The 27,404-nt window shown below is 41.2% G+C and overlaps 1 protein-coding gene across 5 annotated transcripts in view; it reads right to left on the reverse strand.

The window, feature by feature from the left end:
* Positions 1–11,915: 11,915 nt before the first annotated feature.
* The window catches only part of N4BP2 (NEDD4 binding protein 2), a 31,706-nt gene continuing 16,217 nt past the window's right edge, over positions 11,916–27,404 (reverse strand). For 3 of the 5 annotated variants that reach the window (XM_026088104.1, XM_026088103.1, XM_026088106.1), the window contains 10 exons: positions 27,007–27,092; positions 26,199–26,244; positions 24,954–25,198; positions 23,510–23,628; positions 22,018–22,156; positions 21,733–21,921; positions 19,344–19,512; positions 17,607–17,730; positions 17,198–17,207; positions 11,916–16,798 (listed from right to left, as the gene is read on the reverse strand). In XM_026088104.1, coding sequence (XP_025943889.1) covers positions 16,697–16,798; positions 17,198–17,207; positions 17,607–17,730; positions 19,344–19,512; positions 21,733–21,921; positions 22,018–22,156; positions 23,510–23,628; positions 24,954–25,198; positions 26,199–26,244; positions 27,007–27,092 — 1,229 coding nt within the window. In that variant the 3' untranslated portion in view covers positions 11,916–16,696. The remainder of the gene's footprint in view (positions 16,799–17,197; positions 17,208–17,606; positions 17,731–19,343; positions 19,513–21,732; positions 21,922–22,017; positions 22,157–23,509; positions 23,629–24,953; positions 25,199–26,198; positions 26,245–27,006; positions 27,093–27,404) is intronic. The other 2 variants (XM_026088105.1, XM_026088107.1) reach the window with 1 other exon arrangement.

Consider the following 27,404-nt stretch of genomic DNA (forward strand, 5'->3'; position numbering starts at 1 on the left):
CAGAATTGCGGGGAGGACACTCTTGTCCCGCACTCCTGAGGGAGCCTGGCACAGCAGGAATGCCTCCGAGCTGAAGGCAAGGGACCCCAAACCTGACCAGTGCAGCAGGCTGGCTGCTCCTCAGCCAGAGACACAGTGCTGGCTTCTCTGGCCACCTCAAAACCTGCCTTGAAGTCAGAGACATGGAACCCGAGGAAGTTTTATTGCTTCCAAGAATGATTGAGAACAGCAGAATAAATTGCAAGATAAAGCAGAAAGAAAACAAAAAGATAATTTATGAGTAGATGAAAACCAGTTTGTGCCAAAACATAAATAACTGCAGAAAGAATATTACCTATGCAAACACTCTGTAAACCTGCTGAGACAAAGCTCCTAGAACAGTGCTGCACAGATCGACTGGGGAATCAATTTGCTTGTTTTCCCTATGAAATGAAATGAAATCAGACAATTAGCAATAGGGATGAAGGCAAGGAAAAGTGTCTCACAAAAGACCTTTTTGGAATACTCTCTTCCTAAAGGCTTCGATCTTCTTTTTGGTTTGAGACAAGATTTTGGATAAGGGGCTTCAGTGCATTATCAGTTTATATGAGAGCTTATGTCACTTAATTTTCACAGAAAACACCCATTCTTCTGTTTTTAACCAGCTTTGTGTTTCTCAATACCAGGGCATGCAATCAGGCAATAAGTTTCCATTGCGATCATGATAAGAAAGTCAGACACCCAAACACTTTGAAATGTTTCCACCAGAACACTGCAACTTGTCAGAAGTAGAGAAATAAATACCATTTGCAAATTATATTGATATAAATGTCTTAGGTGATCATCACCCATTTTAGGTCTGCTACAGATAGTAGCCGCTTAAAAATGCAACTATTTTCTTCTGTTTTGTACTGCAGGCTAATCCAGATGTGAGACCAACTGGGTAAGCAGTTTGCATTTTGGATAAAGAGCACATCAATCTGTAAAATACTTCATAAACAACTTTTAAATCAACTGAGCTCTGTGAAAAAGCAAGACTTTAGAATTAGAAACAAGTTCTAACATATCTTGATTTCACCCCATTCCCCTCCACTGCCCTTCCTGGAGCAACTTCACCCAATAAGTTGCTGATAAAAGAGTTTAAAAGTCAGATTTTTTTTTCCTTTCTTCATTCTTTTTTTTTTCCTTTTGAGTAAAACCTGGAGCCATTTGCTAGGGATGCACATGCTACATATAGCACTTCCTCCATGACTTTACTTCCTAGTGGTCTGGAACGCCACAAAGAGATTCCCCAACTTCCTGCCCTTTGCACAGAGCATAGGGAATTCCCAAATTAGGTGCAATATTGAAGCCTAACTGCCATGTTTGCTTTGATTCTTGCTTTTTAATTTTGTCTTTTTTATTGCAGTTTTTCTGCCCCTTTTCACCTGTTCATGCTGTGTGACAGAGGGGAAAATCTGGCTGTGAAAGAATATTGTTAACGCATTCAAAAATACCTTGCTTCTCTTTTTTTTTAAACTCAGTATGAGTCATATTATCTGGAGCTTTCAGAAACAAACACTTTGTTGTGGAAAATATTTATGGGGGTGGAGTGGAGGTTTGTAAATTATTTTTGCATTGAAAAATCAGTTGACAGCAAAAAATAAAGTCTTAAACGTCAGGTAACTAAGGGCTTATGAAAAATCATGTAAAATATTATTATCCAGGGTTTTGCCATGTCAAACATAGGCTGGTTTACAGTGAAAGGTCACATTTGTCTTTCAATCCACTGATTTCCATCTTGTTTGGAGAAGCCAGCAGACTATAGGTGTTGGGAAGGGCTAGGAGATCAAGGAAGGAAGATTTCCCCATCACCCCTGCCTGATTTCCTTTTTGTTCTCAGGTTCTCTCAGCTCTGATTTTGGACAGCCCCAAATAATACTGTATGTGCAACACTCAGGCAGCCAACCATGACGCTCTTAACACCCTTCATATTTAGCCCTACAAGCCTTTCTCACATCCCAGGTGACCATTACATTATACAAAATAAAGGTGTTTGCTTCTTGTGTCTAGACACCTTACTAACGTTATAAATGTACATGAGGTATGCTGATTTAGTAAAGAAAGAACTTAAACTGTATTGTTAACAGTATCAAAGGAAGGCAGGAGAAATGTGTGTGATCAAGCTGCCAGCTCTGGGTTGGGAAGACCGGGATGCACAATGTGCTTTCCCCCAGCCCCTGTGCAGCCCCGGGGAGGGTGCCCAGACCCACCGAACCCTGGGGTGAGAGCACTCCCCTTCCAGGTGCTGTCAGGATAAATACATCAAAGAAAGGGGGACTTCCTCCCAGCGTGGACAGACCATCACAAAAGCCTCTAAAATAGGCAAGACACAGCAGTTTCAGTGAAATTACTAATTGTAAGAGAACTAGATTGGAAAGGGGGGAAAAAAAGACAGTTTCAGAAGCAGCTTGTACATTGATTTTTTGGTGAAACAGCTCACACTTCTAATTACTTTGCCTCAGTGAATTTATGCTTTGGTTCCTAAGCAAGCTAATGCAGTGCTTGGACATCCCTAGGTCTGGTATTGACACAGTGTGAAGCATGTGGAGATAAAACAGACCCCGGGCCCCAGAGCAAGGCTGCTTGGCCTATACATTGCCCAGGGGGAACTAGATGTCTTCAGAGGGTGACTCCAGACGCCCCAGCACACGCACGCTGGAGCCGCCTAGCAGAAAATCATCCTGCATGCAGGAGCGAGTCTGACATCCCACGGCCTCCCCGGAGCCCCCCAAACTCCCCGCCGAGGCCAGCGATCAAGCAAGCAGGCTGCCAAGCACGTTACAAAGCTCAGGAGGACACCTCCAGAGCCAAGCTCACACCAGGGACGCTGCCGCTTTCCGGAGCCGCTCGGAGGGCTAGCGCGTACCTAGAGGTTAGCTGTCTTGCAAACCTCCTGCCGGCGCTGTCTGCCGCCGTGCCAGGACGCCTGCGCTGGGGACGTCCGTCTGCGCTCGCCTCCAGCTGCAGCGCGCGCATCGGGTAGCCAGGCCTGCAGCGTAAAGGAACGGTCTCGCCTTGAACCTGGCTTCTTCTGAGTTCCTTCGGAGGCACCCTGCGGCGGCGCAGCGCCCGGCTGCAGGCTCGTGACGGGTGGTGGCCCGCCGGGTGGCAAAGGCCTGCTCGCGACCTTCCYCTCGGCACCACGGGAGCGACCTGACGACCTGACGGCCAGGGCGAGGTGAGGGCACTGCTGCCTCCTCGGCCCTGCGGGGGGGGGGGGAGGGCGGCCGAAACGCCGCCCGCCCCCCGCGGGGGTCCACCGTCACCCTCCCTGAAGGCTCCCGGCCGCGCTGGGAAAGCGGAGCCAGCAAACGGGGTGGGAGCGCTCCGTGATGTGCAAGTGCTGGTCGAATTTGGGGTTGGCTCTGAAATTTGGGTGTAGGCGTCTAAATTGCTATTCAGCCTCTTTCAATAACTGATCTAGCCCTGTTGCGTAAACTAAACCCGTGTACCTGCGTAGCTACGACAGGCAGAGATTTCCCTGCTTTTTGAGGGCTCAGTCTTCTGCGTGTTTACAGAATTACTCTTTATTACTTTTATATCTTTCCCTCCTGTGCACTGGTTACCGATTAGCTATTTCTTTGGGATATGTCTCTTGAAATCTGGTTGTCAGTAATGTACACCGGGTGATAAAACTAACATTTACACATTTTGCTTTGGTATCCTGTAAACAGAAGCAGCGTGATAACTTCCCACTATAATTCCTTCCATGACGACAAGGAGGAACTGGCGGTCGGAACAATCTATGGGAAGTGCTTTCCTGTGTAATAATGTGAATATCTACTTCCTATTTCTTAAAAGGGAAGTGTGTTTAGCTACTGTACTGAGGGTTACTTAATTCCCCCGTCTCTATTCCTGAAACATTCTAGCATGAGAGCAATAACATTACTGAAAACAAATTTAATCTTCCTCCTCAACATTAGGTATGTCTCCTAATTCCCAAAATAACCATCAGCTGTGTTAAGGGAATAATATTTGTTCCGCCTCTGACACATGACTGTAGAAGGTTTTTCCCACTGCTCTTTTGGTTGGGCTCTTTGGAGATATTCAGACCCCCCAAGGAAAGCAGAGCAGATACGTGGCACCAGAGCCCAAGGGAAGAGGGGGAGCAGTAGCCACACAGCTCATGCTGCCCGCAAGGAGAGAAAATGGTAGCAAAGGGGCTGCAGGGCTTATGCCAGCAGAGGAGGGCTCTGGCAGCAGACCAGCACAGGCCGGCAGGATGGACAGACCCCATCGTCCAGCCCGCTGGTCTCGCAGGCAGCCCTCTCCTATAAACACTTCCACAAACAAAGCAGCATGAGTACAAACATGGATCTGTTTCTGCAAATTGTCTGACTTTTGTAATTTTCTCTCTCCTCAAAGACAGTTCAGGCTGGTCCTCTGCAGTCTGGATTTAACATGAAAATCGTCACAGTGGGCTTGTTGAAACCATGGAGAAGGTTCTGGTGGTTTTCTCTGTGAAAACATATCTAACCTGAGGCTATTTTATGCCTTTGGGGCCAGGTCAACTTCCTGTATTTATTGCCCTGGAATTGTCCCAAGGGTCAGAGCAGCAAAGGTATTTCCCAGTGTTGCTGCCTGAGAGGAAAGCAAGGAGGAAGAAAATGAGACTGAGAACCACAGAACAGATGGGGTTGGAAGGGACCTCCAGAGATCTTCTGATCCAATCCCCTGCTCAAGCAGGGTCACCTAGAGCAGGTTACCCAGGACCATGTCCACTTAGGTTTTGAATATCTCCAAGGATGGAGACTCCACAGCCTCTCTGGGCAATGTCTTCCAGTGTTCAACCACCCTTCAGGAAGAAGTGTTTTCTTATGTTCAGATGGAAATACCTGTGTTTCAGTTTGTGCCCATTGCCTCTTGTCCTGTCCCTGGATATCACTGAGAAGAGTCTGGCTCCATTTTCTTTGCTCCCCCTCCCATCAGGTGCTCAAATGCATTGCTAAGATGCCCCTGAGCCTTATCTTCTCCAGGTTGAATAGTCCCACCTCTCTCAGCCTCTCCTCATATGAGAGACACTCCAGTCCCTTAACCACCTACCTCTGTGTAATAGCAGTGTTGAGGGAAAAGCTGGTCCCCCCTCCTTTCTTTTAATCTCTTTGGGAAAGAGCAGGAAAGCAAGAACAGAGATCTATCCATAAATACGTGGCAGGAGAAACAGCACTTGTCTTTCCTGGAAGAGGAGGTGGTGGAAGAGCCCACAGCTGCCTCCTGGCCAATGCCCCAGCTGGCTGTGGCGCCCGGCTCGCAGCAGGCCCCTCTTGGCAGCGGGATCCCTGATCCCAGCAGAGCAGCTGCCCGGGCAGTTTGGAGCCTCAGGGCAGCTCCCATCCCGCAGGCCCCTCTCAGCCCTGCTCCAGGCCAGAGAGGAGCTGGAAGGAAGCAGCATTTTTCTCCCTGGACCTTGGAGAAGGTCAATAGCGTGCTGACCATGTGAGCGCTCTCGGGGCTCCCCCCTTTTCCTGTCTCCCCCAGCAGCCAGCACAGCGGTGGCATTACTGCGCCTCAGGAAGCTGCAGCATGTTCAAGCTGGGCAGCTTGACTCCGACGCGCAGAGGGAGGACCATGAGAAACGTAACGATGGCCCCACGCGTGGGTGAACGTGGCTGGAGGGCCCCTGCCTTGTGCGTGGGGGCCGTGGGCACAGGGCCAGCCCCTCAGTTATCCTGCGGAGAGCCTCCCGGGATGTCCTCCCTGCTGGGACACAGCTGACCAGCACGTGGTGCTCCCCTTGGGGCAGCCCCAGCCTGGCACCTCCTGACCCCAGAGAGCATCCAGCTGGTGCACCCCCAGGACCCATGCAACCCCCACCGCACATCACTGCACAAACTGCCCAAAGGCCTCCCCCCCTCACGCAGGGCCACTCACCCTCCAAATTCCCTTGCACAGGAAAAACACACAGCTCTCCCATTTATACAGCTGCACTCCTGCACCCAGCGCGCCACCACCCTCTCGTCACACCAAGCCGGGACCAGGTGCATGGCCCCATCACCCACTCATTCCTCTCTCACTTCTCCCAAGAGATTGTTTCCACCACAGGCCTCGTTCCACTTTCTCACCTTCACCCCACAGCGCTCTCCTGTCGGTGTGTGCCCCAGCCAGGCGGTCCAGCCCACAGTCTCTGCAGAGGCACAGCTCTTTTGAATGGCCGTTGCAAAGTTGTGGTCCTACACATTCACCACCAGTGCAAACTACGTTCTCCTAGGGACAGGCAGTCCCTGGAGTGTTGCAAGAAGTGAGAGGGCTTTCAGCAACAACCCCCTCCACCCCAGAGGCCAAAATAATTTGCTTGCATTAAGTATTTTAGCATTGAGTTTCTGTTCTCTGGACTCATCTGGAAAGCTCTCAGCTCTCTCCCTCTCTCCTTTCCTACCCTCTCATGGGCCACTGTGTTCTTGGGCAAAGAGGACCTCTGTTCATTTTGGAGCAGGCTGGTCACTACTCTTGGGATTAGGCGTTTCCTCCTTCCTCCTCATGAGCTTGAGAGAAGAGCTGGAGGGCAGAAGGACCAGTGGCAGATCTGTAACTAGGGAAAGAAGTGGTGAAGGGGAAGTGGGTAGCTGCTCACTGGACTTTGGCCAGCATCAGCTAATCTGTCATCCATGCTAAATCTGTCCCTACAGCTTAAATTCAAGATGAGATGAGAAGGTGACATGGCACAGAAGATGGGAGCATGAGTATGCACTTTACAGGTTAGGGATTAGCACCCCACCATTCCTTTAAGAGGGATCTCTGGAGTGTCAAATGTATCTCTTGTCCGCATCTCCCAAGTTCCTTCATGCAAGATTATGCTGATGCATTCAGATTTGTGCAGAGACTAAGGGTTTGTAGCCAATGATAGTCTTTCATAGGGCTGTAACATGACATCACAGGAAGTACACGGTGCAGAACAGATGCCAAAAGGGCTCTGCGAGGCATGCCCTGAAAGCCAGTAGGGAAGAGGGAGGGGGTGCACCCCATGGTAGCATGGTGGGAGCGCCACTATCAGTGTGAATGCAGTGCAGTCCCCACAAGCATCCTAAAAAGCATGCAGATGTGGTCACAGCACCTTGTACATATTCATGCTATGTCCCAGGAAACACTGGAGAGAATGTGTGCTTTTAATTTCTTCTTGGAGAACTACAGAAAGTGTTAACTGAGAAACTACAAAATATCTCAAACCCGAAACCAGTAATTTTTGCAATCTGTGCATTTGACTTGTCAGAAAAAGGAATGCTAGAACAAAATAGGCCTGTTGCCCCAGCAAAGTCTGAAGCCACTGGCATTCTCCTTGGGTAAAGCAAGAGTATAAAGGCAGTAGTTATTTTTATTTTAAACATGTTTTTTTCCATTTCCTCCTGTTTTGAAGAAAGTCTTGTATACAAGGAAAAGGGGATAGTCATGCTGTCCAGGCTGAGGCTCCCTACTTCACCAGCCAGTTTCTCTGAACTACCTGTCCAATCCATGAAGACAGAGGCATTTCCATAGAGGGAGATGCAGACCAGGAGCCTAAAGTAGGTGCTCTGAACTACTCCCAGACTGCTCTGTGGGGTGAAAAAACTCCCAACCAGCCAGGATATGTTATCCTTCCAGGAAAATTCTCTTCTCTCTGCAATATGGTTATTTACTACAACTACTTTATATGGTTATTTTGATAAATACTGAAAAGCTTAAGCTTCCAATCTCCTGTGGCTTGCCTATGTTGCACTGCACAGCCAGTAAAAGAGGATCATCTGGAAAAGCCAAAATAGACCCACGGATGAGGAAGACTACTTTTATCCTGATTTAGAGGTGGGATCTGAGGCAATGTCTTGTGAGTTAACCTAAGCAGAGTAAGCACTGTAACACAGACCTCCCACAGCCTGACCTGACAAGAGCACTACTCCTTCCATTTATAGACTGAACAAATGGACGAAGGTTGGAGCACATGCGGAGGATTTCAGCTGCTCATGCTTCTGTCCAGTGTGCACTACCACTCTGGATGTGTTTCATGGAGAGTAACTAGGAGGGTCCTGTTTCTCAAGATAACACAAAAATAGTAATGCCCATCCATTTGCTTACGACATTGCTTATAAAAACGCTTGCTCGTAGAAACACCAATCATCATAGAAACAGTGCCCCACTCAAATGTCCTACAGCCCAAAGAATGTAGCAGATACCAGATCCTGATCTGACAGAGGAAATGTGTCAGCATTTAATATTTTACTATTATTTTAGCACACCCCAAGTCATGTTAAATACCTTCTAAGCCATATGAAGACCACTTCTGCTCAGAAGGAGTGTACAAATCTAATTTTAGACCCAGCACCATGATGGAGAATAGAAAATAGCTTAGGACAGTAGGGCAGAAAGCAAGGTGGTGGCATTTACCCTCTGCCCCCCTTCAGTTCTTTCTGTTTTCTCAGCTTGAGTTAAAGTTCTCATCACATGACAGCACAAGGGTCTCAGCCCATGGGGACCTCTGGTGGCACTGGGGGCACACAGCTGCCTTTATCGAACCCTAAAGCTGCAGAGATTGCCTAGACTTTTGTCTCCAAGTGGATGCCAAAAGCTCCATTTGTTCGCCAACAAGCTGCCAAAACTGCAAGCCCCCCTCACTTTTGCAATGTTTGCAACATAATTTTATTGCCAAGACAAACATCTGTAGTACTCTAAAAATATGGAAACTACATTAAAAAAAAACTAAAAGAAACCCCCAAACCCGAATGCAGTACAAAACAAGTTACTTGCAGGATGCTGAGCCCTATTGACTAATTCAGCAAAACTTCTGAACAGAGTATGCCAGTGGCACAGTCTGCATTGAGATGTTGGTTTGGATATATCACACCATGATGCTGAAGCTGGGGGAAATGGGCTGCCCCAGCAGTAGTGCCCCACTTGTGCATGGTACCTTACCCCAGGATCTTGTGATGTCTCAGGATCTCCTGGACACATCCACACTTCCCCACCCCATGTGATGCTTTTCTCAGCTCTTGCATATCCCTTCTAGCATCTGCCTTCCTCCCAACTCACCTGCACTGCGTGCACCCTGTGCCACCAACCACCCTCCTCCAAGGGAGGCCTCCTCCACCCTCATGCCATAAGAGGCCTCTGTTTTTCACCTAACACAGAGCCACAGGCTCTTGGTCACTGCTCGACCTCCAGATCCAGTTGTCAGCCTTCCGCACAGCTCTCCCAGGCACTGTACCTGCCTCTGGCAATAGCCCCCTCAGATGCAGCCCATCCACATGTCTTCACAGATCAGGTTCTTCCCCACAAGATTCTTGCACAGTATCTCCATGCCCTGTAGTTTCCCTCACCATCTCCTTGATGCATTTTCCATAGAGGTATGGGGGAGAGAGGCTACAGACCTGATTCAGTGTCCTAAGGGCTCACCAGTACCCAGGAACACAGGACAGGCCAGCTTAGACGGTAGGAGAGACTCTTGGATTTAGCAGAAGAGTGGCAAGAGGAAAGGGGCACCATGAATTTGACAATTAAGGCCTTCCTGAGGGCAATGGGGCAAGAAAGCTATCAAATGCCACACTCCTAAAAAGTCAAAGCTCGTAACTCTCATTCAGGACAACTACAGGCCCTGTGTAAGAAAAAGGGTCTCTGAGCCAATCCTGAAGAGACAGCACCTCTCAGCTCAATGCCATGTAGAAGCCACCCAAGCTGTAGGAGAGAGGGAACTTTACCTCCTGATCTATCCTGGATAATTAATGGTGGCAATTAATGAGGAGACAGCTAGCCAGCCAGGTCCCCTGATGCAGGAAGTCAGGCAACATCAAGAGGATCCTCTCTCACCATGGATTTTCAAGAAAACTCATTATCTGTGCACCTGCCACCAGCACTGTCCACAGGGACAAAGGACATTACCAAACAGCACAAACCCTTTCCATGTCAGTCTCTGAACTGATAGTTGTTTGTCCAGGCATCCAGATAACTAACTGCAAAGAACAGCACACTGCAGCTAAAGGAGGAACCCCAGCCATACCCTCTTCAAATCCAAGTGCAAAGTGCACTTCTTTGTCTTGCCCATCTTAACATTAGCACAGAGCAGCAAGTACTTTTCGAAAACAAACCCTACCCCACCCACCTGTAGAAAAAAAAAAAAGCCACTAAAACAATGCTCTGAATACAGTATTGTCTCTCTGAGGAAGAAATGAAGAGCATGTGATGTGTCATAACACCCTTCAGGGCACCTCATACTGAGAAACAACAGCTCTGAGGAGGGCAAAGTAAAAATTCCTGCCACCGCTGCTCTACGCTGTTGGCAATGGCACCACCTATTGGCCAGATACCTGACACATTCCAAGAGGTGCCACCTTAACTGACTTTTTAACGATTCAGGCTGAAATTTTCTATGCCAGTTGTTTACCTCAAGCAAAGTTTTTATTTGCTACGTTTCAATTTTTCAGCCATAAAGTGCATATCATTTCCACAAGTAAGGACACGTTAAAATACTACACTTTCCCTGCTTAAAAAGGGAGTGGGAGACTTTTTACTTTGAAAAGCCATAGCACAGCCACACTTCAGAGCAAGAACCTGCCATTTGGCAGGAAAAAGAGATGGCTTCCCTGCCAAAGTTAAGTTGTTCAGAGTTATGGACAGTTAGAGAACTGTGGTTTACTCAGTCTTTGTGGAGACTTTTTCTGTTTCAGCAGATGTATTTCTCAAAGATTCCTTCTATGCTGGACAAGCTACACACTAGGACTAAGAAAGTCTTCTACAGCTACAGCTTTAGTCACCCAAATCCAAGCATTTAAGCAAGGGGCAAAGTCTGCCTTGCAAATGTTTCCTTTCTCATTAATCTCCAGAGCACCATCAAGTAGAAAACTCCCAGGTGCTAGTGTAGAGGAGTTAGAAGCCAGTCCACCCCACAGAGGGAACACAAAGATTAAACAGGTATATTAATGAAGGGCATGAACTGGAGCACAGGACTGGACTATTTTAGCAAGGATAAGAGTCAAACCAGGTCTCCAAGGTGAGCCCTCTATAAATACTACTCTATCGTCTCCAAGGAGAAAGTAGGTCTAGGAGCAGCATTTCCACTTTATAACAGTGCAATTTGAGAGAATAATCCCCAAGCTGGACCATGAACCACACTGCCAGAACAGGGAGTCCTGTAAATACTGTGCATACAGCCAACTATACATTCACTGATTCTGTAGTTTATTATTTGTGGCTCAGCATTGGCCATGCCAGACCTAAGCTAGCATATGCCAAGCTTTAACATGTTTCCAAATCCTATTCCCCTACTCGATTGAACAGCTTATTTAGCTAGGTTGTTGCTGTGCAAATGCACAAAGCTGGCTTGTTACCGCACCATATCCAACCTGTAACTCAAAGTCACAGAAATGTCTCTGCAGGAGCTAACTCAGGTCCAAGTTAGTTGTCCTTAGCCTAAGCTAGTAAAATATGCCAGACTAGCCAGCAGTTTGTTCTCGGGTATCTTTCCATAGTTCCAGGAATATGACACAGGAATACCTGCACTGGATCTGCACATACAAATACAACTGTACTTCTTCAGGATCTGACCTAAGGCATCCACTGAATGAGGTCTAGTGAGAACACCTCTCTCCCACCATGTCCCATCTTCACAATGCTCATAGCACCCCTCCCTTGACATATACCTCTGCTCTCACTCTGCCACAAAGGGAGCTGCTCCTGAGCAGCTTCTCGTCAGCAACTTCAGACAAAAAAATTCTGAAACCATGACCCTCATTTTCAGTAATGTGAGCATTCAGCTCCCACTCGCATCACTTAAAATCAGGCCACAAATCTGTTCCTTTTTACACCTGCAGATGGTTGCTTTATCTCTCTACAGATGGTATCCTGAAGTCAAGACAAGTGGCTTTCATGCAGAACTCCAAGACAAAATTTGATACAAGCTGAAATGTAGTCTTCCAAGGAAAGACAGAAGGCCATACTTGTGGTAAAATTCCTTTATTAAACTAGATTCAGTAAATTCCTTTTGACATTAGAAATTCTAAATGCAAATTACAAAATTGTATTCCAGTAAAAAAATGAAAGTTATAGTTAACAGCAAAATTACAACTTTATACAAATAAAAAAATCATTTTTCATTTTAATTTAAAAATAGACATTGATATTCTCCAAGGTACTGGTCCTAACGGCTTTTACAACTGGTAGCTACAATACTGTGTTTTTTCACGTGCATATTCACATACATAGCCATTTAATACTCAGCATTGTTTATTTAGCTGAAATAGCAAAAACAGCTAGGTTTTGGGTCTGATCATTTTTAGAGAGAAAGTAATTGCGATACTCAGGAATTGTGGCAAGTCAAAGAACTCTTCTTTTTCAGTGCTCATACTCTATCCTCTCTTCACCTCTGCAAATAGGGCAATATTTTTCTGAAGTGTGAATTGCATTAGAAAATAAAAGCATCAGTAATGTAAAGTCTATGTATAATTTATCATAGTACATGTATGATGATCCTTCTTTGCTATTACCAACAATGAGATTATTCACTTATCTACCCACCATATTCTGTGGCAAGATTAAATAGCAATTTGGTTACATTTCACATCTTCAAGTAAAACCTCATGTAGAATACATGTTCCGTGGAGCATGCAAAGAACTGCCCTGACCTTATGCTTACTCATTACAATGATGTTCTTAGAAGGTTAGACATTGGCATCTGGACATTGTCTGAATGGGGATTCCCAAGTCACAATGGTTTCCAACGGCCACAGAAAATGCTAAGTGCACTTTGCCTGAGATGTCCTTGAACAGGCCAAGAAAAACACTAAGTTTAAAAGAAATTGAACCACATACTATTATAACAAGACCCCAAAATATTAAAGTATTATTCAAGGTATCTTAAAATCTTTTAAAATCACTTTTTGCCTCAATACTTTTATAATCAATGGAAATATGGAGATATATATATATAGATATAGATAGATATAGATATAGATAAAATTAACACACACATCTCTTTGGAGAATATCTTTTTTCCATTGCACCTCTGGGTTGTTTTGTTTTTGTGGTCGTTTTCTTCAACTGTAGGGCTACTGATCAATGCATTAAACGTTCTTAGGGAAAAAACTGATAATCTTAGTAATTTAAAAATTGGACTGAATGTTAAAATGTATTTTTTTTTAAAACAAGTCACATATTAGAGGCTACCAGCCATCACAACCACATGCTGTTGAAGAATAAAATAAAAAGTGGTACACAAGAACAGGTATCAAGAGTCACATACTATTTCAGAGTGCTGGTGGCAATACTGCTATGTGCTCTTTTCCATTAAAAGCATAAGAAAATATGGAATTTACATGATACCTCAGAATTCTCATTGATTTAACTGCAAAAGACATCAGAAAGGCTGCAAGTTCTAAAATGTGACATACCTTCAAATAACATTTTCAAACAATTATATTTGAAACAGTTCATCCCACTATACATTATAAATAGAGCCAAAAGAAGTATAAAAATTCCAGTGTTTTTTTCTGGACAGTTTGGCAATTAGTTCAAGGCATAGAGATTCTCAATAATAAAAAAAATCTGCTTGCTCTCTGTGATCTGAGCTGCTTCATCCTGTATCCAGCTCAGCAAAATTTTAAGCACACACTTGAAGTCCTACTGAAGAAAAAGGCTGAGCTCACCATACTTTCTCTGAACAGCAACTGCAGTGCCTCATCCTGAGTTGCTGAAGCTGATGGAGGTTCTGCCTCTAATTTCAACAAAGGCAGGATTGGTTCTGCCTGTGTTCTGATTTTAAACCATAATCCTTCATCTAAATTCAGCTTGTAATCAAGCAATTTATAACTGCTCAATTTAGTGAATGCCATGCTTACCAATAAATCTATAACCAGGTATTCAGAGCACCTTAGTGAACGCAAACATGTACCCAAAAGGACAATGGAGGGAGGGAGGGAGAGGAAAAACTCCTAATGGATCTTAAACTACATATTCTACCACTGATTTTGACAGAGGGAAGAAAACTCTCACAGTAAGGGATGGAGCTGAGGTTTTTGCCCTTGACATTTTTTATGCGTTTATGCAAACAAACAGGGCTAAAGAGAGGAAATAAAGAGAGGGAGGGAATCTGAAGCTCAGTGGGAAAAGCTTCTCTAAGAGTCCTAGGCCCTGTTTCAGAGACCGCTTATGCAGTTTGCATTCTTTAATCTCCTTAATCCCTTAATCTTGCATTTTTAGCTTCCAGTGGCAGTTTCAAAAGAGGCTCAGAAAGCGGCGTCTTCAAGAATACCCCTGAGCCCACTGGTTAGGGCATTTTCTGCAGAAGCAAGAGTCAAGTGCAATCATCCTCCCCCTCCTAAGCCAAAAGAGGGTAAAAAGCTGTGTTTCTCACCTCCAGGGTAAGCACGTCAGCAACTAGGTTATGATGAACAGATGGGCAAGACAACAATTTTTTCTACTTGTCTTTTGAACTGAAATCTAAGCAGTTTTTGTCCATGTGAGGCATGATCTGAACATGCTGAGTGAATCAGGCCCCCTCACTGAACAAGAAGTGTAGACACTTCCCTGCTCACAAGTGCATCACGGTAGCACTCGGGTACCCAGCAGCTCAACATGCAACATTTCTGAGCGTACACGGGGACCTCTGCTGACCCAGTCATCCAGGCCAACCACTATGCACAATGGGACTATGCACAATGCACTTTAAATAGGTGCCCCAGAGAGCTGCACATCCATTCATTACAGAAAGTAGCACTCAAATATCTGTTCAGGAACAGAGGTACTCTCCAAAACAAAGATCCTAGCCCCACTTAGGCAATTCTAGCATCTGCAATCCAGGACAGCAGATAGTCTGAATTGCTGTCTTAAGTCTAAATGCCCAAAGGATATCTCAGTCCATTTTAGGTACTGTCACAGAGGATGGAGAGTGGGCTTCGCCCCACAGGTCAGCATGCAATGGCACAAACAGAGCTCTGCTAGCACTGTTCAGGGAGCACAGTTCTTTCATATTTCAAACATTGCTTACCCAAGCAGCCCAGAGAGAAAGAAAAAGTGAAGGGACAGAATTTGGACGAATTAAGTACCCACAAAAAATATAAAACTTATTACAAAGGTCTATTATTCTAGTAAAAGTCCCTTTGATTAAATATTATTCAAGCTTTTCTTCCACTTGAAATCACTGTAAAAAGATTATTTTATCTGTTAAAGCAGGACAAGCTCATTAGGTCTACTGTACATTCCAGTCACTGTGTATATATTACAGTAAATAAGGATATTCACGAAACATCATGTCTTTCAGTTTGTCAGCAACTTATATGGACACATTTTCAAGGGAAGCCTATTTCTGTGCACAGCTTTTCTCACAGAAGTTCCTTGCTTATTACTACCTATTCACACAAATGGCAGGACTTGCACACACATATGGATTCATATGCAAATTCTCTGTGCATGTAGTTCCTGCATAAAATTTACTGAAAAAGTGGTTTAAAAATTAAACCCCCTCCCATTATTCTTATCCTATTAATATTATTCCTAATACATCTCATACCTGTTCTGAAAAACAAAGCCCTACATCAAAAATTAAACGGTTTGTAGTAAAGAAATCTTACGCCTTCCAATAGCCAAAGATATTATTAAAGACGTAATGCACCCTAGAAGATAATTCTATGAAAATAAATGTTCTGACTGCTTACTGGAAACACTTGCCAAAGTACAGGTTTTTATATTAATTGCTTTTTTAAAATAGGTGTTTCTAGATGCTGATGTGACACCATCACCAACAGAATAACTTCTGTACTCCCAGACTGTCCAGTTAGACAGTTACTACTGTAGCATTAGCACTCATTTTGATGTTAAAAATACATTTAAAATGTCTTGCAGACAAGCACCGTATTTGCTACAGGGAAAGTACCAAATATAATACATACAGACTAAAAACAACATCACTAACAAGCACCTGTAAAATGAAAAGGTAGTCTTTTTACTCCATTTGAAAAGGGAATGGAAGAAAACTTTTCATCCAATTGATGTTGAAAAAAAAAGGGGCGTTTCCTGCAAAATTACAATATAAGAGTATTAGCTATGTGTAAGTAGAGATGGAACTACAGTGTTATATTTTCCCTTTTAAATGGATCACAGTAAGTCTGTAAAATTACCTAACACACAGCTAGTCTTAATGCAGAGTCCTTTATATGCAACTTCCATGAATCTCAGGAAGTTTAGAATGGAATAAAGACAACAGAACTGGCCTATTCTATCACAAAATAACCACAAAAAAGACTACATCAGACTTTTGAAGGAAACCTAAGAATATTTAGCACTAAACTGTTACTGGATTTCAAATATCAGTAGTTGCTTAGTTCCTGCCTCCTCTGTGTCTTTTGAAGGGTTTAGCGCAAAGTTCCTAATCACAAGATAACTTCCTACGAGGTACTATATTTTAAAAGCATAGAATCCACAGCAATTAAGATGCATGAGGGTCAAGAGATTGTCATAGGCTGTGTATGCTGAGAAGACAGTTAAATTTGAAACCTGTACCTTAATTTCCCTTTAAAACATTATATACTGCTTAGCAGAATTCTTATCTGAATTTCTGAGACTTCAAATCCTGCAAGTGTCATCTTTTTGCAGGAGATCCATTCCACATCAAAATTTTCTTGGAAATATACTGACAAAACCACTTACTGTAAACTGAAACAATTCCTAATAAAATACCGTCCTTTAAACGGATTACAAAATACTATTGCAGTTGTTTAAAAAGTTTTTAGCTGTAATCTGACACCTTAGTTTCTATATTCCTTTTCTCTTCACAACAACCCTTCAATTCAGCATGACTTTCAGGCAGCCTGGTTTTATTTCTGTGAACCTGTGAAACAAGAAAAGATGAAGCTTCAACATGAAAGCTATGTTCAATGTCTTCTCCTTCAGCCCTCAACAAACATATGGAAAGTGATATGGTTCTCAGTTAAATATGCATGCATGTGAGAGAAGAGAAAATCAGCATCATGTCCTCTGGATATGACAGCAAAAGAGGATTTTATAGGGTCTGGAGAGGTGAAGAGCGGTAAACAGAAGGAACTGAGTGGAAGAGTTAAAAAAAACAAAGTTTCTCAATATTGTTGGTCATATTCATTCTGCTCCTGTCTTTTCCTCCTCCCTTTCCTCCCCCAAATATACTTTCCCCCTTTTCTTCTGTAGAAAGTGAGAGGGAAATGGGAAGAGAAATCTTTGCTATACTCATTTTGAGTCCCATCTTCACAGTCACCTTCATACTCCTGTAAAAGAAAGTGAGCAACATGCTGACACCAACCCAAACTTGCTACATTGCTCTCCCACACAAGAAGTCGAGAGCTAAAGCATATATTGCAGCCTAATAAAAAACAAAATTACCCACTTCCATTCAAGGTTGCTAACTTTAGTGTGAGAAGTTAATTAAACTATGATTAGATTAGTTTATTTTATAGTATTTTCATCTATCTCAGAAAAAGATTTAATAAGTGTCCCTTAGGAGACAGTTTTGTGTCATACAATTGCATCTCCACTGGAATTGCAAGATAGCAGACCTGCCTTAAATGGTTTAGTAATTTAGCAGTACTCTAAAACTGACTTCAATTTTCAGTTAGTTAAGTGTGGGTTAAAAAAAGAAAGTATCAGTAACAAAAATCTATACTCACCTGAAGTTGTGGTTTGTGAGGTATCTGATAGCTGCTGGTTTGATGCGAGCAACTCCTCCCTGGCTATGGCTTCCTCTTCCCGTGATCACACAGAGATATGGTTTACCACCAGTCTGCTGGTACTCTGTAACAGCAGGGATTGTAACGGTTAAAATTTTTTCTCTTTAGAGACTTGGCAGTCAGCATAACTTTTTTATCCATACTTCTGAAAACTTTCACCACAGTGATTTAGAACTTTGTTTTCCCACACTGGCCCTGCATCCTTTATATGAATATTGCCATTTTTCCCCTCTTCTAGCATAAAAAAATTAAATACATCTTCAGAGTCTAGAAAATATCTAGATTTATCCAGATTACTTGCTATATGCACATTCTGATCATCACAAAATCCTTTTAATTTCATAGCAGCTTTACTGTTCATATCACCTAATCTTTACTTAGAATTTACACCCTATGAGCATATAAGATAATTAAAATTGAAAAATTAAAAGGAGAGGTGTCACATTTGGTTAATTTTGTAAGAGTCTTTCTATTAGTAGTGAAATTCTTTAACTCTAAAATAATGTGAATAAAAATATAACAGATTTTACTGGATAAAAAAAAGAAAGGAGGAAGAAGGAAAATACAAATCCACACAGTTTTTGACCTTCAAGTCACACTTATTTGGATACTAACTTTTGCAATGCTGCAACACATGAATCAATATATCAACATATGACATGAGCTTTATTAGGGTATCTATCTATGCTAACAAAGGAAATACCTCTTCTCCTAAACAATATCATAACAGCCTAAAAATCAATGAAGAGTTTGAAAAAGAGGAAAAAAATAAATAAATGAAACTGGATTCTCACAACAACCCAAGATCTGTCAGTTAAAGATTATCACTTCACGTGATATCTTTCTTAACCTATCCTCTGTCTTTCTTGCCCAACTTTATTTGGGTTTTGTATTAGCTTACTGTTAATACTGCCAGCACTAAGGACTGATCCCTTTACATGTAACGTAGACTGAAATAAATGTTTTCTAGAACTAGGAAAGTGGACTGAATAGGGAGCCCCTACTACCATATCCAGGACTCCTGATGTAAGCACACCTTCAGGAAAATAAAACTCTAAAAAGCATTATATTACAGCTAAAAGTATACAAATACTATTTTAGGAGCAGTACAAGATAATACAATTTAATAAGCTCTAACCTATATTGAAAAAAAGTATATCTAAGACAAACCTATACGAAAGTTACTGAAAGATGGCTCAACCTGTGCACTTTCATGTAAAAGTTGAAGACTATATAACCATTGTGGTTAGAATTCCAACATAATGATTTCTCTTTAAAGATTAAAAAAGCAAAACAATTCTGACAAAGCAGTGCAAAGGTGACATGAATGCTTGCATTACCTATTCTGTTAAAAATGTTAGGAAAGAAGATCAGTAAGGGACAGATCAAGTCTTCAATAAAAAAAAGAGAATAAAACAGAAGGAAAAGGAAGATTTACAAAGAAGCACAGGGAGGGGAGGAAGAATCATGGTCATGTCAAAGAGGAACAATTCAGTGTGGGAGCTTTAAAAATGAAACAACACAAAAAGCCAGTTGTTCTAATAAGTTGCTCAATTACATTCAGACACTCTGATACTGCCATACATAGTGATTTCTTGGAAATCAGGAAAAAAGGGTGATCAGAAAAATAGAGTGGGTTTGTGGGTTTTTTTGTTAAAGATTATTAGCTTACCCTACCTTCACTTTTTTCCTGCAGCACTCTGGACAACTGATTCACAGCTTCATCCACATGAAGACCATGCAGATCCAACACATTCATAGGCAGCAGGGAAGTATTTACTTTCTCAAAGATTTGCACAGCAGCAGCATGGTTGGCTTCTTTCATCTTCTGCTCATGAAGGCGACCCTTTATTCATAAGCACATCAACCATTACACTCTGAGACATAATCTAAGCTCCACACTGGTTGCTGAGATTCAAAATGATAGCACTGGCAGGGCACTTTTAGATTTCACTGCTTCAAACTGTGAGCTATAATCACAACAGAACTTGGAAGAGGCTCAGTAAGACCCACTCACAAGGAGATTTCATGGAATTTTTTCTTAAGAAACTACTCAAAGCTAGCACAAAGAAGAAATTATAAAGAAATCCTCACAGAAAAAGCACAAACCATAAGATCCTTACATAAACTCAAGAAAGTCATACTCCATATTGATTTTCAAATTATTATCCTAAAAATGGTATTTTAATTTTTGAAAATATTTAGCTAAAAATTTAATGAAATCATGTCAAGAAACTGACAAATAGCCCAGGTGTTATGTTTGAGGTTGACTCTACCAACACATTCCCTTGAAATCAGACTAGCCAAGAAGGGCAAACACTTTTTTGATAGACACCTAGTCTCTCTACTCATTTTCTGACAGATCTTTTATGATTGACAAGGTCAACATAGTCCCTATCAGAACTAGGAGTGAGAAGCAGTGTAGAGTTATTCACATCACACACTGTAGGAACATGAACAGTACCAATTATTTCCTATGAACTTTGAAGCGATAGTATGCAAGAGACTGAAGCAACAGTTTATGTATTTGAAGATCTGTAGGCACAGTGGGAAAAGAAATGGAACACTTAACTCTAGGTATTGACCTGGCAAAAGCTCAAGTAAGAGAACAGAAGCGACAGTCTGTCTTATACTCTCTTAAAATGAATCATCTGAAGCGTATTAGCATCAAACCAGAGACATCAGCCCCACAACTCTCACTTGCAAAGGATTACCAGGACAGACTGAGACCACCAAGCATAAAGATCAAAGTATTTTTCATGAATAAAGGTAACAGTTTGCATTTTAATTACCTAAAATAAAATATATTATATTTTCCAGAGTGTAATTGTCCTTAGGTCTAAGAACAAACAGCAAGGCAGGACTTGAAATTACATTTCTATCCAAAAACTATGCAGATCTCTGTTAAGGAACTCCCCAAACTTAAAGAACATATAGACCAGGAATATAAAAGTTGTCCATTAAAAAGACACAGATATTCAGTGTTTCACACATGTATAGTAATAACCCAAATATTTAGAATATTTTATAAAAGTAGCATGAAAGCTTTTTAAAGATAATAAGCAAATTCAGGAGTGACTAGTTTACTATCTTTTTGTTCCGTCATGAGGTAATTCATAATTTGAAAAAATTTCAATAAAAATTCACCTTTAATTCTATATACGCCATTAGATCAGTGACAAGCCTTTGTAGAGATCTGTAACAGAATTTTTAAGAGTGGTTTGAATGAAGTACGAATGGAAACATCTTGTGTGTGAAGGCACCAGAAGAAACAATGTACAGTAAGGGTTACAAAAATGGTTGGTATTCATAACCAAAAATATGATCAACAACAATCAAACTAGTATACACGAAGAAAAGTCTACATCAAGACCAGAAGACCGGTGCTCCACAGCCAGAGCACAAAAGACTCATCAGCAGAAGACTTGTATTCCAGTGACAGAAGGATGGCAAAAAGTGTGGCATACCACACTATATTATCCTAACAGGAAGACAGACTGTAGCCATAAAGTTACCCAAAATGAGGAAACAAAGCCAATGGGCAGCAACTTTGCCCAAGATTTATGCAGGATGAAGAAAGTAAGATTGTGAGGCAAAAGATCAGATCATGATATCTGTTTGACTCCTGAAAAGTAAAAAAGACTCATCTAAAAACAGTTTACTGTCACCAATCAAGAGGAACCCAAGAGACACAGGGAGGACTCAATAGCTGATGTTTCTTTTACTCTGTGTCGTGTACAAGAGCACGCGGACAAAAAATCTTGGTACTTGCAAGTATGGGGATGCAAGAGTGGGATTGAAATGTACATGAAAATGAGCATATGTGACTGAGCACTTAATTATCACATTTCCTGGGGTCTCACACAGAATTTGGTTACATTAGCTGCATCATTACTAATGAAGATGAGTTTAATTATAAGGCGATTTTCCAATACAACCATATGCAGGGAACAGTAATTGGAGAAATCTATCAACTGTAGTAGGGAAAATTTTGTTTTGATCACTTCCAACTCAGTATTTAAGTATCTCTCTAAATTGAGAAAAGAAGCACAAAATTTACATTTACCTGCTGTGCATAAAACGCTGCCACTGGTTTCATACCCATGCGATAGGCCTCCCCAGCCTTTTTCAAACATTCCTGTCTCCTTTGTTGGTGAAGAAAAGCTTCTGCTCTGAAATCATCATATTGTGGATACTCAAAGTCTTGGAAAATCATTTCACTCAGAGCATCATCCTCTTCCTTATTTTTTTTTGCCTGTAGGAATTAGCAATGTTGAAGCTAAGTATGCATTGCAGAGTGCTTTCACTGACATGACTTTGGATATGTTTGTAATTACTATCAAAAAAATACCTTCTTCTCCCGGTTCTTTGCAGCACTGCAGTAAGGAACAGTTTCATTTTGCTGAACACTTTCTTGAGCTATAACTGTTTTTACAGGATCTGCCTCCAGAACACAGTTCAGAAACTGTTCAGTCTGTTCTAAAGAATAGCTGTAAAGAATAAGTAAAATCTGTAACTTTACAAGCACATTAATAGCTGCTACGTTTGTTAGAATACACATTATGGACCTTTATATTGTTACAGAAATAGATGTCAATGCAAATAAAGCACTGAAACTGAATTTTCCATCTTATTTATCACAAAAAATCTTGAAGACTCACTGTATTGCATTAGTGGCATCAACACACATGCAATCTTGGTTGACAGAGGTGTGATTGAGGGGCACTTGAATATTACAAGGACACAGAAATACTAAAGTAAATCGTATCATACCTTAATCAAACAGACATCAGTTTAGAAGTAAACACTGCTTTTTGGGCTAGATATATTATTTCATCTTAAACTCCCCTTGGCCAGGGTTAGATAGTACAAACTAGTCTAAAGCTAGCTCAGTTTTCTGAAACAGTGGTGCAGGCAAACCCTTGTATTTCCAGTCAAGCTTTATTATGAAATTTAATGCAATAAGAATAGGACATCAGTTGCCATCAGATTTCTACTAAGTCCTCTTTTTTCTTTGTTCCTCATGCTGTTCAGTAAGCAGACAAGAAGAAATCTGATCCAAAGTAAAGACAGATTTTGGGAAAGGAAATTCTCTTCACTGTGAAGAGAAATTAGAAGGTGAAAAAACAAGAGGTGGTGAAATGTCTGAGTGGTAGAGATGGATAAAGAACATATTTTAGACATTCCACAAGGAATGGTCTTGATAACAACCTGGGCAAGCAGAAAGACTGACAAGTAAGCACGCAAACCCATATGAATAGAAAGACAGGCAACTCGTCAAGGATGAAAGAAGGAAGAAAAGTTTCTTTAAGAAAAGCTCTGTTCTCAGGAACTTGGATTTAAGAAGGTAGCCACAGACCCTGGTAATATAATGCAGAAAATAGAAATGGACGAGATGAAGCAATGGCTCATTCCTTCAGAGCTACTGTAGTAACCTTGAGAGTATTAGCAGCTAACATCAGGCCATGGTAGTTTTCCTCTTAGGCTGGATGTCATTTGCTGTGAGCTCACCCACTGTTAGCATCCGCCACTAATTTCTCCCACTTCATTTTCACTGCAGCTCTAGAGCAAATAAGCAGATCCACTGACAGTCAGACATTCTTCTCCTGATGAGAGAAAGTCTACTGCTCAAAGAATCAAACAAGTGTATACATACAGTCTTTATATCCTTTTTGCTTTTGAAGACCAACTAGCTTTGCCTTTAATTAGGTCTACAGAAAAGGGCTAGCTTGAAAAAAGCCATTCTTTTGCAATTTCTTAACTCTTGATATTTAAGACGGTAGCTGTGCACTATAGAGCGTTGCTGAGTACCAGTTTTGCAAAGAACTTTAAAGATCTCTTACTTGTTGTCCTTGAAGATATCCATTAAGAAATTTTGATTAATGGTTGGAAACATCTCAAAAAGTTGCTTCTCCTTTAGCTTGGCAGCACAGTCTTTTCTTGCAGTGGAAGGAACACGTTTCTACCCAGAAGACAAAGGAAGTAGTATTACATGCTCACGATTAGAACAAAATATATTAACAGTGTAGCCAATCTAATCACACTGTTATTTGCTACGATTTCAAAAAATATCTACTCAACAGGCATGTACCCACAGCAACGACAAGTCAGTATCAGCTCACTATACTGACTTGACAAGAAGAAAAGAGGACAGACGAGTCATGTTACACACTGCTGCAGGACTTTGCAGCCGTTTGAAGCCACCAGGCTGGAGCTCCCTCATAACTCGGAGGAAGTAAAATGAGAAGGATTTTTAGAAGGTGTTTCAGTTTGGAGTTCTGTTTTGTAGTTTCTGTTCAGGAAACAGTTTTGTTTTGGTGTAGGTTATTTGTAGCTATACTGTTATAAACATTCACATTTGTGAAGTCACGCTGAGCAGACAACCTAATTATAGCCCAGAATAAATAGGACTGATCATTCCAATACTTAGATTAAAAAAAAAAAAAAGAAAGGCCAAAACAAAGCCAAGTTCCATGAATTCAAACTGAAAATAAATCCGCGGTCATTGCAGTTATCAGTCAGCCACATACATGCCGTTCAAGGAAAGAACCCACAAGTCATTCTTTTAAAGTACAACCTAGTAACATCCAACTTCATATGTCAGTAAAAACAGAGCTCCTCTTTTTAGGACAGCTACTTATCAGGGACAATTACCAAAAATTAAAATTCATGTTATGAACTGTCATCCAGTAGAGGACAATAATACACACACACCAGCTAGAATATGGAAACTACAGAAAACACAAAATTAACAAAAATTTGAGGAAAAAAAATACTATTTGCTCAGAAGTCAGTATAAAAAAACTGATTGAGATGAATCTAAAAAACTTTTTAAAAATGTATTATCCATTAGGAATGTTGTGGGTTCTCCTTACAAAAAGTGTCAGAATCAACTTCTAAACAAACAGGGCACAGAGCTAAATTTTTTGATACAGCTTTCCCACCAAGAAGTGTGGAAAAATCACACTGATCATCTCTCTCTGTTTTAAAGTGAGCAATCAAAAAACACAATTCAAACAAATGCAAATGCTAAYCCGTACAGCGAAATTCAGCATGAACTGTTTGTGAAACAATCAAAATATTACATTTTTATATATATATATTTTTTTACATCAACCACAAGCAAACTTCTGTATTACAGTAATCAATAATGCCAGCTGGCACACACTTCTCTTGTGAATTCAGGCTGTCATCAGCAGCACAAAGATGAGTCACCAGATAAGCCATATTCTGCTTCACTAACAGTAACCAAGTTATACTGCATTAAAAAACTGGTAATATACATACGAGATCCTGTTTCTCCTGCATGGCTATTTCTTCAGATATTATTTGTCTGAGAGAAACTTTATGAATCTGAGCGTTCCAGTGATCCATAAAAGGAAAGACTTCTGATGTTGCTGATTTTTTAGTCTGAATGTCATTAGACGAGTCTGAAACCCAGCTAGATTTTTTCTTCTGCATTTTACTGTCTGTGTTCTGAGATAACTGCATTTCTGAGTCATCTGTATCTATCTGCTGACTCAGAGTGGGACCTTCAAAGGCAATAGAAAGAGAGGTGACAAATAAAACAATTATTAACTTTCTTATACAAGTAAGGCCAAAAGTAATTAAAGTAAGTTTTTTCTATCCTAGATGTTTTGTTTTTGTTAAAACAATGTCATTATCATTAAAATAGAAAGCAATGCAGTGTTTTTACCATACTTGTTTCTATTTTCCAAAGACTATGTGATCTTCTTCATCTATTTTGTAAAACAAAAGCAAAACTACTAGATTCCAACTGAATTTTCAAGTGCTAAGATTTACCTTACTGCTGTAAACAGCTATCTTGCACACACGCAAGTGTGGGGGTTGGTTTGTTCACTTTTGTAAGATAGTTATTGACTCATGTTTACCTGCCTGCCTCTTCCCTCTAGAACTTATGGACAGATGTGTAACAACCTGATCTTACACTTTCCACGAGCTAGTGCTAACAGCGTCGTCTGGCTGTCCGGGTGGAGAGTTTGCATCTCTGCTGCAATTGAGTCACCCCCCAGGTCCACGCACGCGCAGTGGATTGTGCTGGAGACAGACATTTCTTCCTGGGAGCTGAGTGACTGGAAACTAAGATTACCAGAGATTCTAATGCTTTCTGAACAAGGACTTGTATCTTCCTGCTATAATCAGTTCCTCCAAGAAGGACAAAAAGAAGCTGTGAACATCATAATCCTGACCTGCCTCCCTGACCCGCAGAAATCTTACCCTGCTAGTAACTCTAGCCTGGAGCAGTACCTGCTCTGCCCACAGAGACTCCCTTTAAGTACCCACAAAGATGTACTACTTCTTTGTATCTACCTGGGATCAGCAATACTGCTTAAAATTAGCAGATTTTCTTTTCTATACCTTTAAGAGAACAGTAAATGGAACCAAGGCCAATAAATAAAAACCTCACTTAACAAATGAATCCACCATTTTTCAACAGCCAGAATATTTGCAACCTTACTGAAGTTTTAAAGAATTAAATATTTTTACAGTACAGGAAAATACATAGCATACCTTCTGCAAACAACTTGCATGATTCATCTTCTCTCCTCTGACGCTTCTAAATAAAAATAGCAAAACAATGAATGTTAAGAAGCAATAAATATAGAATTTCCCAGCAAAATGCAGCAAGTGTTAGCTTCTAGGTAAACCAGCTTCAAAATGATGTTTCATAGTATTTCTCAAAGATTGGATATTTTAAAAGAACTGTATTTAAGAAAAATATTTGAGAAGTAACATTTGAAAGATACAGCTATATTTCCAACAACATATCAAACTAGAGGAACACGCCCCTAGAGGAAGTGCTAAGACTTCATAACTGTAATTAAAAAAAAACAAATGAAAACTTTGCCAAAAAGTGTCTGTCTGTGCTTTGTAAGGCTACGGAAGAGCGTACAGTGACATGAAACTGTGAGGGTAGAAATTTTTTCTCAATTATTGTACATGTGGACATTTTCTATACAGAATAATTCATACCAAGAATTCCTCTTCCAGCTCAAAAGGCCAGTAATGATTAGACAAGATTTTTAGACAATCTTCTAGAGAAATTGTATACAATGACCCTCCCTCTTTTTTAAAAAAAAATCCTGGTTTTGTTATGGGCACTTTCTTCACCCCTGAAACTTACTTTCAACAGCTCTGATGATTATTCCCTATATGACATGTTGATATACTCCACATAGTTCACAAATTATAATCATATTCTATTATTGTTCTCACAAAGATATTTACATCTTACAAACACATTTGTACCAACAAATAAGGAGACAACTGGTCTGACAAAGCGCAAGCGTAATGGTTCATAACTAAGAAAGCTACTGACCAGAATAGATTCTTTCCATTTCTTATGAATCACTTTTGCCAAATTCAGATCAATATGAACCACACAGTCCTCAACAGTTAGTGACCCTTATGGAAAGAAGAAAATATATTCATTAAGGCATTCTATAAGGACTTATCCAAGCAACTAAAGTACAGTAGCTTAGTACTTATTAATTTGCACTTTGGAGATTTGCACAAACTGTCATGCCTGAAAAAAACTCAAGTAACTGCCAAGTGCAAGAGCAGAAAAGGAAGAGCAGAAAAGGAAGAGCAATGATCATGGTATCATGATACATCCTTCTCCTGACATACCTTTCTGATACAGTTACATTTCTCATACTTTCCAAAAGAAAATGGGAGAAAGTATATACATCATAAAAAAGCAGCATAGAACTAAGA

This window comes from Apteryx rowi, unplaced genomic scaffold (genome assembly GCF_003343035.1).
Source record: "Apteryx rowi isolate R43461 unplaced genomic scaffold, aptRow1 scaffold_751, whole genome shotgun sequence".
Lineage (NCBI taxonomy): Eukaryota > Metazoa > Chordata > Aves > Apterygiformes > Apterygidae > Apteryx > Apteryx rowi.